General features: G+C 40.1%; 1 protein-coding gene across 2 annotated transcripts; it reads left to right on the top strand.

Annotated features, from left to right (window-relative positions):
* Nucleotides 1-417: 417 nt before the first annotated feature.
* On the top strand, nt 418-13,370 carry SLC46A3 (solute carrier family 46 member 3). Of its 2 annotated transcripts, none has more exons than XM_066544870.1 (6): nt 418-434; nt 893-1,106; nt 6,204-7,077; nt 7,485-7,568; nt 9,005-9,161; nt 10,781-13,370. In XM_066544870.1, exons 2-6 carry the CDS (start codon nt 915-917, stop codon nt 10,866-10,868), a joined length of 1,395 nt encoding a protein of 464 aa, XP_066400967.1. In that variant the 5' UTR covers nt 418-434; nt 893-914; the 3' UTR covers nt 10,869-13,370. The 2 variants fall into 2 exon arrangements, with proteins under 2 accessions (XP_066400967.1, XP_066400966.1); XM_066544869.1 differs by lacking the exon at nt 418-434 and adding an exon at nt 611-722.
* Nucleotides 13,371-13,805: the final 435 nt, after the last annotated feature.

Genomic DNA, 13,805 nt, shown 5'->3' with positions numbered 1-13,805 from the left:
ACCCGCTATGCCAGACCCAGAGAGCGAGGTCTGTCTCTTCCTGGCACTGCTGGGTTAATGGTTAGACTTCATTATGTTAGAGGTCTTATCCAACCTACACAGCTTTATGGTTCTATTAATGAGAGACCAGCTGGTGGCTAACAAATGTTGGTTTTACACATGCTGACAAGCCGAGAGCCCACGGAAGGGAAGCGGCTATAATAAAACCCCTAAGCTCTGTCAGCTGAGAGCGGAGCGCTCGGCAGCACGGGGGAGCAGCACGCCGTGGCTTCCCCTTCGGCCAGGCACGGCCACCTGGCCGCCGCGCAGGCTGAGCTCCGGGCCGGGGTGGCGGTGCTAAACGAGGCCAGCGATGCCGCTGACAACGCAGATCCTCGTTGTGTAATCAGCCCGAACACGCCGCGGGCCCAGGGAGCGCTGCTGACATCGCCAAGGTGCTGATGTGCGCTGACCTCTGGCAGCAGCGTCCCCGGCGTGGGGACAAGCAGGGTGGCGGTGACAGCCGCGGGCACAGGGACCCCGCTCGGCCGCCGGGCCCGGCCCCGCCCGCCGCAGCGCCCCGCCCGCGGGCCCAGACAGGGACAGCGCCGAGATGGCGGCACCGGGCCTCGTCCTCTCGGCGGCCGGGGAGCGGTGACGGCGCGGCGGGGGACGCTCCTCCGCTGAGGGACACGGCCGCCCCCGTCCCGCCCCCGGTGTCACGGCGCTGCGGGACGGGCCCGGTGCGCAGGGGACAGCCCGGCGGGCGGGGCGGGGGCGCTCCGGGAGCGCTGCGCTCCGGGACGGGGCTGGCGGAGCGCGACCCCCGTGCGTGGGGCTGTCACCGAGCCCGCTGCCGCTCGGGGCTTTCGCTTTCGCCTCGTGAGCGCTCGCGATTTGTTTCCTGGCGCAGGGTTTGAAGCCCAGACCCAGAAATGAGGAAGGTTCTGTGCGTGGAGCCCGTCATTTTCTTCTACGTTTTTGCGTTTTCCCTGACGACCCCGCTGGTGCAGCAGTTCATCTACCGGCGGCTGTGGGAGCAGGAGTACAACTCCACTTTCGTCAGCGACAGCAATGCCAGTCACTGCGAGCAGAATAAGAGCAGCCCGGCTTATATCAAACAGAAGGCAAGTAGCGGGGGAGGAATAATAATTGTAAATAAACTCGCAGCCAGGAGGTGCTGCCTCAGTATAACCTCCTGTTTTATAACCTTAACCTGTAAATCTGCGGAAAGCCGTAGTTTTGTAACCTGCTCTCACTTCACTGTCTTCTCGCTCTAATGTTATGCTGTAGGTAGAAATAGTGCTTTAAAGACAAAGATTTGTCTCCAGGAAGACACTGAGACAAATTCGTATTATAGCGGGAGTTGAAAAACGCCTGAGAGAATGGGGACCAAATTAGCATGGGGCTGACATTACCGCGGGTACAACTGGAGGTGGAGGCTCCTCCTCCCACACCATTGTGCGTGTTGTGTTTGTGAGCCATCCGTTCTCTCTGTGGCTCCTACTGTTCTTTGTAACCGTGTGAAGCTCAACAAATGCACTGTAGTTTTGAGAAATAGTATCTAGCTTAAAATACATGTGTTTCAGAGGAATTACAAGAACGAGGAACAGGAGAAATTAAAATAAATTTTTTTGTGGTTTTAAAACGTCGAAAAAAAATTAACTGATCTTTGCATGATTAAATACGGTTGATGGTTTGCCATTCAGAGCACTAGTGTGCCTTGCTGGAATACAAGGACGTCAAGATGACAGGATCCCATGGTCAGTTACATTTTTAGCACTTTTCTGTAGTTCAGTGTGCTGGATAGTGAGTTGTTGACTGGCACCTCTTCCATTGCACTTCCAGTGCAGTTTTAATGCTACACTTAAGCAGAGCTAGCTGTGAGCTGCCATCAGAAGAGATGGTCATTCTCCATTTCCCTTCCCCCTCTCACCCCACGTGTTGTGTCTTGCAGTTCTGCAGTAACAGGTTATGGTTTGGATTTGAGTGGGGCACTGATTCAGCAGAAAGCTCATCTCTTGTTTTGGGGTTGTTGTTTTTTGAATGTTGGGGATTTTTTCCTGAAGCAATACACTGCTCTGGCACACTCGGTGGCCACATGATTTCTGTGTCTAACATGGGAACAGCAGAGGGAACATATTTTCAGAAGAGGTGCTACAGAACCATACTTATCAACAACAACTGGCAATTGGGTTGGATAAAGTGAAAGATGAAACCACTGTAGGGTCAGAAAAGTAAATGATCACTGTATAAATTACACAGAAGTTGGGGTCATAGAAAGAGTCTGTTGGCATTCCCTTACACTGCTGAAAAGGTGGTACTTGAAAATTTTTGCTCACATCCCATATCTGAATCTCTGATGTGCTGCATATGTGCAAGACTGAATGCCTGAGCTTATCTGCCTCATTTGTCATATATAAAAGGAGATTGCTAATGGAACGTGCTTCCAGTGAAGGTGATCAAAGAAATAATTCAGGGCTTTTGGTGTGGCGTATGTTCTTTGTCATGTGACAGAAGCTGGTCTTAGTAGAAAAAATAAAAAAAGGTCAATCGAATTGTGGTCCAACATGGCTTCTGAGCTGACCCATGGAGGTAATCACCAGTTATTGTTGGAGTAATGCTTGTATGTTACTCCCAGAAAGGGTGTTCTTTAGTATTAGCTCCCCATTTGATGCTGTGTCTGGCAATTTTCTCTAAGCATACAATTCTAATTGCAGAGCCCATCAAGAAATCGACGTTTCAAATATATCTTTGCATTTTGCAACTGCCTCAAATTCAACCTGACTTTCAAATTGCCATCACCTACGGTTCAAGATACAAGACTTTATTTTTTTTCTCAAAACACTGAAGCAGAGTGCTTCATTTCAGCTGAAGTTTAGATAGCGTCTCTGATTTGATGACATATTCACACTTTACAGGTCGTTTGCTTACAAACTATAGTTAATTTGATATTTGAGAACATGAGTCCTTCAAGACAGCAATTGAATAATGGCCAACAGAACTTCTTCGTTTCCCTTTCCTGCCAAATTTCCGTTCCCTGCATTTCAGCGATTGCCAGTAGGGCATGAGCTTTTGAACAATTACACTCTTGTCTGGATGCCTTGCTGCATTTTTATACCACGCTAGTTACCACAGTGTAACAATGTAGGTGCTCAAAACACGCATTAATTTAAGTGAAAATGGGCCTCTGTGCTGAGTTATAGTCCCATGCGTGGGCCAAAGAGTAGATCCAGTAACTTAATTCCAAACCCTTTTGCAAGGATGTGTGAAGTAGGTGTTCCAGATTTTCCAAGACCTTCCTAACCTAAATCTATCTGAATTAGGTTTATTAGATGTTGTAACTGTTGCTGTAAGGCCCTGTTTGGCATTAATGTTTAAAAGAACATCTCTATTAACAGTTAATTTAGTGTTAGTCCTTATGTTCTGAGAATGAAGAAGCTTTATACTAATCTCACCTATTTCAAAGCAAAATGTAAAAGGAAATTGAAGACAAAAATCACTTGGAGCCTGCATAAAAAGTAAAATATAATTCAAAATGGTTCATCTTCACAAAATTTAGATTAATTATTTTTTACAATTTGAAAAAAATAGTCATAATAAAATGAGTTTGAAGGTAATTTGAATATAAACTGAAGCATTCTGATCACCACCTTGGATAATCCTTTTTTAATATCTCAGAAAGAGCTGTATTATTAATCATTAAACATTGTTTATCATCCCATTGATTCATTATACAATCCATGAATTTCCCCTTGCTACTCAGTAATATTTTATCTTATCAGCCTGTGAGTTTATCATGTCCCTTATATTGTTCAATCTCAGGTGGTGCCCTTCTCTCTTAATTTAATCCTTTTATAAATTACTTGCTTCTTCATTTTTGTTCTTTTAATTTTGAAATAGGTGATTGAAATACCTATTTCAGTCTGCTGTGAGTCATTTTTCAGAGTTGAGTGAATTTGCAGATTAAAAACCTAGACCTTTCTCTTCAAATATATGTAGTTCCATTGATTATTTAATGGAGTTATGTGATTTTAAAGAAGCTGAAGGTTTGACCTATCATTTTCTATATTCCTTTCCTTTGGCTTCATAAAACCATAGAGTGAACAGTTGCATGCCTTACACTCTAAATGGATTTTTCCTGTACTTATGTCTGTAGTCTTTTTTTCAGTAGACATCAAGTTTTTTATCTCGGCAAGTTCATGCTTATGTGTGTTACCTGGATGTGAAGCCATGTTTTGTGTGTTGCACAACTTCTTCCAAAAAAAGGGTACCCAAGTTTTGGGTTTTTCATTCTTTCAGTTTTACACTTCATTATGGTCTAGCAATAATCTCTGTATTATGTAGTTTATGTGGGCTGAGATGATACATATTAACATTTAATTTTACTTTTAACATAGTAGCATTTGTTTGATACTCATGGCTTTGAACAAGACAATCCTAGTAAAGCAGCAATGTCTGCGACTACATAGAGTTCTTTTTGTCAGCAGCAGAGGAGTTAAAGATCAGAATAACGTTTTCCATCTCAGTTTGTTCAGTCTTCATGCTTTCGACCCTTCCAGGGTGACAGCATTGCTGGCAAGTTACCAGGATGTCATGAATGCTAAGGCAGTCAGGCACCATAATGGAAGGGAGCAAAAGACTTTGGAGTGCTGGGGATCTTGAAAACTTTCCTTGGGAACCTCAAGATCGGTTGATTTTCCTCTTGTAATAAAACCTGGTATCTTGTAAGCAAAGGAAGAGATTGAACAAGAAACTCATGGCCTCTGCCTGTAAATATAAATACGAATTTATACAGCATTCAGCAGCTTTTAAAATTCCCCAGGTATATTCCTGTAAGTTTTAGGGCTTTTTCATAATTTTGGATGCTACTCATCAGGATTATGTTAGCTGCAGAGGAGACACCTGAAATGTGGAGTATAGATGGCTTGAATACAGGCTAAGAATGTGGGCAGATTTGCACAAGTGTACCTGTTGCTGATTGAAGAGCACAATGCCTGCCCAAGTCAGTCTTGTGCCTCAGAAAATTCCAAGAAGACTTTCAACAGGACTTTACTCTCTGCATCTGAAACTTTATCTTAGCTAATATAAAGGGTTTGTATGAATAAAGTTGCTTCTATTTCTCCTGCTGTCTGATCAGGTGATGTCTTTGAAAGGGCTGTTGTGGCTGCTCTCATTAGGTACTCTCATCTCTGCGTTACAAACAAGATCAGAATTTGCTTGCTGAGTGTCCTTTAGCAGCTGGCTTCATAACAATTTTTTTTTAATTAAACATTCTGTAGTTCTTTTTTTTCTGCAGCCATCCATGCTCTGTTACATGGTTGGTTTTCAGTCACATTTAATTTTTATACTTCTGTTAAAAAGAAGTCTGATTTTTTTTCCCATAATGGGTGTTTATTTTTATAGTGCTAGCTGCTGTTCCTTATGTGAATACCTGCTGTGGTGTATCTGTAGAGACATCACTGATTTGGACAATTCCTGAACCCAGAGCTTTACAGTGTTTGCAAAATCCATTAATTCACATACCTGTGAGTCAGTACAGTATTTATAGCTGTATTTCACTTTTTTGGTTGTTACTGCTGTTTGTAATAGTATTAGTAAGATTGTACAGTGGGATGTCAGAGCAAACTGTGATCTGTTTACTTACATAGTGTGCTCTAGTCCATTAATTCTTCCTTGTAACCCCCTCAGCAGAATTATTTGGGAAGAAAAAAGATCTCCTGTGAGGAGGGAGCATGGAGTGTGTTCCTTAATCGATTACTAGCTTACTACTGATTTCTGAGTAGTATTAAAATAGCCCAGTGCCCGTTTGCCATATCCTGTACTGAAGGAGATACTTGCAGTTAAAGATACTTACAGCTCTTGTAAGTGCATGTTCAAAAGGATTGTTCTCTTGTCTGCATTGAAGCTTCTCTGTCAACAGTACTAGTAAGACTGTGTCTTCAGCTTTAAGTTTTGGGTTAAAATGTAACAGGGAATGTTTGAGGAATATTGAAGATCAAATTACAAAAGTCTGAATATACAATGTATTTTATTAGAGCCTAGTATATCAAAATGTCATATAATGTTATAAAACTACATTGCATGTATTATGTTTTATAATAGTATAATTTATAATCTGTAAACATGTACAGTAATATTCATTATATTGCATGCTAATAATTATATAATTTTTTTCCCAATTTATTATAGTATTTACAATTATTTTTATTTTCTCTTTGCAGGAAGTTCAAGAAAAAGCCTCTGTTTTTATTATGCAGTTGGACTTAACTAGAGCCATTCCCAGCCTTATAGTTGCCTTTGTCATTGTAGCTAATGGGGATCGCCAGGGACACAAAAGGTCTTTAGTTTTACCATCAATGGGAGCTTTGATTTCTAGTATTAGCTTCACTGCAATATCATATTTTTCCTTGTCACTCTCTGTCCTATTTGTATTTGCATTTATTACTGGACTGTTTGGGAGTATAGCAACTTTCCTTGGAGGAGGCTTTGCTTACATAGCAGAGGAGTGTCACGATGAGAAGCAGAAAACAACACGAATAGCTGTAGTGGATTTGATTTTTGGAGTTGTATCTGGATTGGCAGGACTGTCATCTGGCTACTTTCTAAGAGGAATAGGCTTTGCATGGACATTTGTGATAGCATCTCTGCTCCATGTCATTAATATAATCTATATTGTATTTTTTCTGGAAGATACTGTAGGTGTATCTCAATTCCAGCATGAAGCACCAGTATCCTGGAAAGAACTTTTTAGGGAGACATTTTCTGGAGTGTACATGCTTTTTCAAACTGCCCCTTATAAAAAGAGAATTTTAATAATTGTGTTACTTTTTACATTTATGACTTATTTGTTTACTGTGCTGGGTGGGAGTTCACTTTTTACACTGTATGAACTGGATGAGCCACTCTGCTGGAATGAAGTATACATTGGATATGGAGCAGCTGCATCCACTTCTGTCTCACTGACCAGCTTTTTAGGAGTTTACTTATTTTCCAAATGTCTCAAAGACATTTATATTGTCTTTATTGGGATGTTTTCTTACATTGGAGGAATGATCATGGCTGCCTTTGCCAAAACTACTCTGCTCATGTTTTTAGGTGAGTTCAGAATCAGTTATTCCATGGTCAACAATGTATATGAAAATACTGCTGTGTTATCTGTAGTGAATGCAGTTGTTGGATATTGAATGTGCCACCTTGAAAGGGTCACAGAGAGGTAAAATATAAATGGGTGATCAGCCTGATCTAGGATTTGATTAAAAGATGAACTGTGTGAAGAAACAATGGAATTACCTGCTTATGGTTTTAGTGCCATAGAAATATATTTGATTTATAAATTTCTCTGTTCTCGGAGAATTGTGTCTCAGTGCACTTGTAGTCTGACTTTCTGTTGCCTTTTACTATTTGGGGAACTAATTGTTCAAAAGTATAGGACTAATGCAGTTGCAATATATTTGTAAATCCCTGGATTTTAATTAGTTCAATGTCTCATGGCTGCTTTACAGTGAGAGTGCCATCTTTGTTCTGCTTTATGCCTATTCCTGTTCTCCGATCCATGCTGTCAAAAGTGGTTCTACCTGGTGAACAGGGTAAGTAGAATTGTTTTTAAACAATAAAATAATATGGTGCTTCAGAACAGAGATGCGCAAAGATTACCTTTAAACAGACAGATATTGGTACTTTAAGATTCCTTTTCTTTCAAGTTCTGTATAATATGAGCCTGTGTCTTGACATTAATGGTTTCTGGTTCTGAATTAAATATAAACAATACTGTGTTAAAAACTACTGCAAGTTTCAACTTTCAAACAAAATACTGTTCTTAAATTAAAGACCACGGGAAACTTGAAGCAGAGAATGCCCAAGATTTATAGAAATGTTTCACAAGGGCCTCTACATTCACAAGATTTGGCATGCAGAGAAAGATATGTTATTTAGTCAATTTCTCACTTACTAATTTAAAAAGGTAAGCAGTAGGTGGTCAATCTTCATAGCACTTGGAAATAATTAGACTTGTATCCTGAGCTATGGAGCAGGACCCCAACTTCAGGCCTGTGGCTTCTAAACATATCCCTAGAAATGTAACATAATACTTCTCAAAGTCCTTTCCTTATAGAACACAGAAAAAAGCATGTCAGGCCTCAAAATACGGCTCTAATATTCCATATTTTGCTTTTGGGGAGTGTGTATTTTCTAGATTTTGGGAAACATATACTTTCTAGAAACATTTTTCTGAGTTGCTGTATTTTACTTTTTAAAAGATTAATCTTTATACACTAAAATAAAGACCTCTTTGTACTAGCTGTGCTAAAACGCACCTCTGGTATTGAGTTTCTTGGCATTCTTCAGGGCTTTGGCTATTTGAGTAGTTTGATGAAGCAATCAGGTTGCCTCTTGTCATCCTTTTCTGCTTACCTAGTGCGATTTTGGTTATGGTTCTGTGACTATGAATGCAGCTCCAGAAAATGTGTTCAACAAGATGCTTGTGGGATAGACTGCCACCCCAAAGGATAGTTCAGTCCAAAAAATGTTGTTTGTTTCTTTTCAAAAATGAGAAGGCAGTGGTTTTAAGCTGAACCAGCAGTCCTTGTTGAATCAGTATTTTCCACATATAAAAGTGAAGGTTAGAGAAGGAAGAAACAAGAAAGGGAAAAGTAAAATGAAGAAGAGAACTGGAAGGGGTAAAGAATGGAGATGTGCACAACATGGTTAGTGAGGATGAACAAGTTAAACTTGATGTGATAAGCAAATGCAAGAAAGTAGGCATGGTGACAAAATAATAGGAAAGAAAAATAGTTTCCATCAACAAAATGTTTTGTTTATTTGTTGGGGTTTTGTTCACTTAAAATAACTAGCATTTTGTAGGAGTTGCCACTGTTTTCATAGAAAAGTATGATCACCTAGTGCTTAAAACTTGTATACTTGCAAAAATACTGTCAACAGATATATCTTTTGAACCATGTTTTAAAATGTCTGTACTTTGAAGACGTTTTGTTTTGTTTGTAATTTGCCCATTTATTTTTGGCAGGTGCTGTGTTTGCTTGTATTGCCTGTTTAGAAGTTGTGACCGGCACAATGTCAATTTCAGTTTTTAATATTCTCTATGCAACCACTGTTGCATGGTTTTCAGGCTTTAGCTTCCTCCTATCAGCAGGCCTTTGTCTAATTCCACTGTCTGTCCTGTGGTAAGTACAGATCAGGAGGGTTCTTCTGACTGGCTTTGCCAGTAATATCTATTTTGACATGAATTGAAGCTGAATAGTTTAGTGTGGTAGTCCTCAAACTTTCCCATCTGCTAGTGTGCTGTAGTGGCTCTAGCTTCACACCTTTTCCCTGATCAGCCACCTTCCCCCAACTCTGTGCTATGAATTTCCCCCAAACTGAAGATAACCTGAATGGGATACACCATACCCTTGACTGCACGTGTGACTTCCCTTGGTTTGAGACCTTTACCTGGTCTTTCTTCCAGGAAAGCCTTCCCCACTGATCACATGAAAGGCATGAACCTAATTTTGCAATCTGAGCTCTTCTCTTGATGCTAATGAGGGTTAAAAACATGACAGTCACCCACTGGGTTTAATGGAAAGCTGTCTGTCCTGGTCTTTGGTCATAGGTACCTTGTGACCCAGTGCCATTAAAATCTGTAAAAGATTTTAAAGCCCAAAAGAATAAATTTCTTAACATGTTTTAAATAAAGGCCTCCATAGCAGTTGTGTCTAATCATACCTAGTGACCATCTAGTAATATGGACAGTGAAATACCATTCATGAGTACTCATAAAGCAAAGATCACTTTACATTATTTCCAGTATAAATTACTTCTTTTTAGGATGCTGAAACAAAAATCTAAATGGCAGAGGAATCACTTTTCATTAGATAGATTTACAGTTGGGGGAAAAAAATGTTTTTTCTTAAGAGGGTGGCACTCTGGCTGGAGACTTGCATATTTTTTCCTAAGACTTTACCTCAGTCTCCTTTTATCTCTGCATCAGCTGCATTTTAAGATTCAAATAGGCAGTGATAATGCTGTAGATTTAGAACATTTCACATAATTTCAAGTCTATTTGTGTTTCATTATAATTATTTACACAGTCTTTACAGAAGATGTAAAGACTGTGTAAATAATTACAATGAAGTAGGAGTAGACTATACTAATGGTGATTTAAAGTAGTGATGGGTCTTAAGACCTGAGGGAATTGAAGCAAAGGGGTCTTGCCTGTGAGAAGAATACTTTCCGGTAAAGTAATGAAATTATTGAGAAATTCAGTTACATTAACAAAGGCACAGTAAGTACTTGTTCTCTTAAGTATTATCTTTAGTTTAGTTCAGTGTAAGTAGAGAAAGTGTCTATTAAGAAAGCAAGCTCTACTGCAGAAAAGGAAACATGTTTACCATCAACCACTCCATATTGCAATCAGTACTGTAGCACATCATCACCATAAATTTCTGAAAGTTATATTTCTTTACCTTCTGTCATTAGTTTCAGATATCTGACCCTTTGAACACCCTTTCTCTGCACCTTTCTTTTTAGAGTGTCATTCAGTGTTGCAGTTGGAGAGCAGAAAGGTAGTTGTTCCAGTCTGTAACATGCAGAGTAGTTTAGTACTGTGCTCAAAGGCAGCAGTAATGATATTGTCTGACTTGTGTAATTAGAGCAAATAGTGTCACTGCTTTTGTTCACTAAGACACATTTGTGCCACAGAGAATGGCTGCAGAGGGGTATCCTGTGTGTTTGTTGGTGCTGAATCAGCACGCTATACTGAACTATCTCAGCTAAAGATACGTGTTTTATCTTTGTCTTACAGCTGGCTTCTGTGCACAAGCTGGAATGGGGAGGACTTGGCTCTGCTGGTACCTGAAGAAGTATCCAGCTTAGAGAGTGCTGATAGTTAAACAAAGGATCCACATACCCAGGATTTCTAATCTGACATGCAGTGGCAGAGATAGTTATGTCACACAGAAACCACAGAGATAACAAAACACAATCTCCAAGTGGCCCTGCAGCAATAAGCACTAAATTGGTACCACTCAATACCCAATATCTTTTTAGCACTTGACTAAAGTGAGCTATTAACTATGGAAATAGACTGACAATTGAGATTAATGCTGCTTCAGCATGAAGGAAAAAATTAGGTAGGATGGTACTTTTTCCACTTACCCTTTCTCAAGTTTGAGAATGTTAGCTGTGGATTGTGATACATCTTGTATCACTTTAAGTTGGGTGACAAAGACAAGCTTAGCAACCCAGAGGACGCTGGCAATTCTGCTGAAGCCATTGCAGCTTGTGCCAGCTGAGGATGTGGTCCACTGCGTACATCTTGAAAGGCCTGTCTTAACAGTGAAGCCCCCAAACTGTCTAAAATTACTAAACTAAGAAATAGTTTTTTTCAGAAAGCAAACTGGAGGCAGTACTTACACCTGCCATAAGTACACTTACTGTTCTGCAGCTAGCAGTGTGTTTGTGTAAATTTAACATAAGATGTGTGGACCTTGCCTGTGACTTAGCTCTTGAAATGGATTTTCACACAGAACTGTCAGAAAATTTCTTGCTGAGAAATCTTGCAGAGTGTGAAGTTCAGCCTAAACCTACATTTTGCAGAGACCATATTGCATATTTATCAGTTTCCATATATTAAGGAATGCGTACAGACATCTCTGTTTTGTCCCAGAGATATTTCTTGTTTTCTAGTTAAGTTGGTACTTAGCTTAAAGGTTTCTTTTACTGAAAAGCTGTGATAGCATTTCCTATCTGTAGATCTTCGTTTTTTTAACAACCCTGAAATGAGGTGACAAAATCAGAATTAATAATCTAATTATCTTGCAACAAATGCAGCATAATTTATGAACATTTGAACAGCACTTCTAATCTTCAAAGCACTTTACAAATGCTATTCAAAACATTCATCCATAATAGATACTATTCTCTTTGTTGGATAGAGAGAAATTAACAGAGTGCAAGTGACGTGCCCAGGGCCCCAGTGCAAACTGGTGAGACTGCCAAACCTAGGAATCAGTTTCAGCACTGACTCCTCACCTTTTCCCTTAAGATCTTTAAGTAGAAATTATCCTGAGTATTAGATTCTAGAACGCACAGCACAGCAGAAATGTGAATATAACATCATGTTAAGGACCACTCCCATCTGTTGATTTTGTTAAGAGTTTGACAGCCAATACTGTTCTGATCTCTCAAAGTTGTGTGTGACTCTTTTCCCCCAAAACAGATTAGGTAGAAAAAACAAAACAATGTAAAGTGGCTGCCATTTTGAGAATAAAACCTGTAGGAAAGCAACTACAATGACTTCACATGCACACAGCTTAGGATGAAAATGCAGACAGACATAGCATGTACTGTATAAACAATGAGCTGCTTACAGCCACTGATACCCATCCTATGAACAGAAAGACTCCTGCAGAACTTCCCAGTGGTACTCCACCAAAAAATAGTAATGCCAAATCATGATGATACTTTTATAGATCCTTTATAACTGAATGATTGCATTCTTTCCAAGTTATGTGTCATGATCACAGAGAAGCCTGGAAGAAGGTTCAAATAATTTAAAGGGAGAGCTTACAATATTCAGGATACCACTATCTGCCCATCACAGGTGAAAACAGGGCCATTTATCCAGGCCAGAGGGAATGTGCTAACACCTCTTACACTTCTGTCCTGAACTCCCAAGAATGATGCTGGCAATTAAAGATCATTAGCTTTCTCTCGGTAGTTTAGACGAGAGCCAGAAAATAAAACTGCTTAATGCCTTTGAGGTGCCCAAGCTACTGCCAAATTATTGGAAACATGAGCTGAGTGCTACAATAACCAGTGGGTCCAAAACATAATGAGTACTTGTAGAGAGATTAAGAAAACACTGATGTAAAGGATTTTAGCACAAACATTACATTGTCTTCCTTGCCTCTTCATTATGCAGTTATGTAAAGCTTTATGAAATTAACTATTTCACACACAACTGCCTGGAAATAAAAAAGCAGATGCAGAAGGGACATGTACCTTCACTTGCTCTTCAGTGCACACCTCTCCTAGTACTTGGGAGCTCACAACAAAGTGAGCCACTTGCACAGTGGTGCTGTGTCAGTCCAACAAGCACGTACACCTCAGGAATGGCTTTGATATGATTTAACTGCACAAAGTACTTGCTGTTTGCTGAGTGTTTCTGGTAGATGGAGCATTTAGAACAGGCTATAAATTTAAGCCAAAACACATGGAGGATATGAACTGTGTTTTTAAAAATCCTTGCACAGTGGAAGCTGAGGAACCAAGTACTAATATGCATCAGATTATTAAAGCAAAATCTATTAAATTTATAATAATTTCTTTATTTGCATATAAATACAAATTATTTTGACATAATAATAATAAAGTTTGGTTTTTTAAAACTCTGTTGCATTTGTAGTTGTTCTGCTTTTAAATTTTGGGGTTTTTTGACAAATGGCCAATGGCATGACTGATAGAGGATTGTTGGTGTAAACAGGAGCAGCACCACGGTATCATCTATTTTTTATGGTCATAACACAAACAGCAGAGCAGATGTGCTTTTGCTTCCCTCCTGCGCCTGAGGAGAGGAAAGGATGCTGCCCAGAACATTGGCACCAAGAGGAGTTGGGGAGTTACAGAGTAGGGACAGCACTGCCACCTGTAAGAAGTCATGGTGGGGGCTTGTGTTGCAGCTGCCAGAGCAGCAGAACTGGAAGTGCCTTCCTCCCCTTACCCAGGCCAGATCTGCCCCAGCTCCAGTGCCCAGCACACCCCACTCAGCTGCCTCAATGGGTTGCTCTGTGCAGCACCTGCTTTACAGAAATGAGGCTTGTACAAAA

Source organism: Molothrus aeneus, chromosome 2, assembly GCF_037042795.1.
Source record: "Molothrus aeneus isolate 106 chromosome 2, BPBGC_Maene_1.0, whole genome shotgun sequence".
Lineage (NCBI taxonomy): Eukaryota > Metazoa > Chordata > Aves > Passeriformes > Icteridae > Molothrus > Molothrus aeneus.
This window is presented reverse-complemented; position numbering and strand designations above follow the sequence as displayed.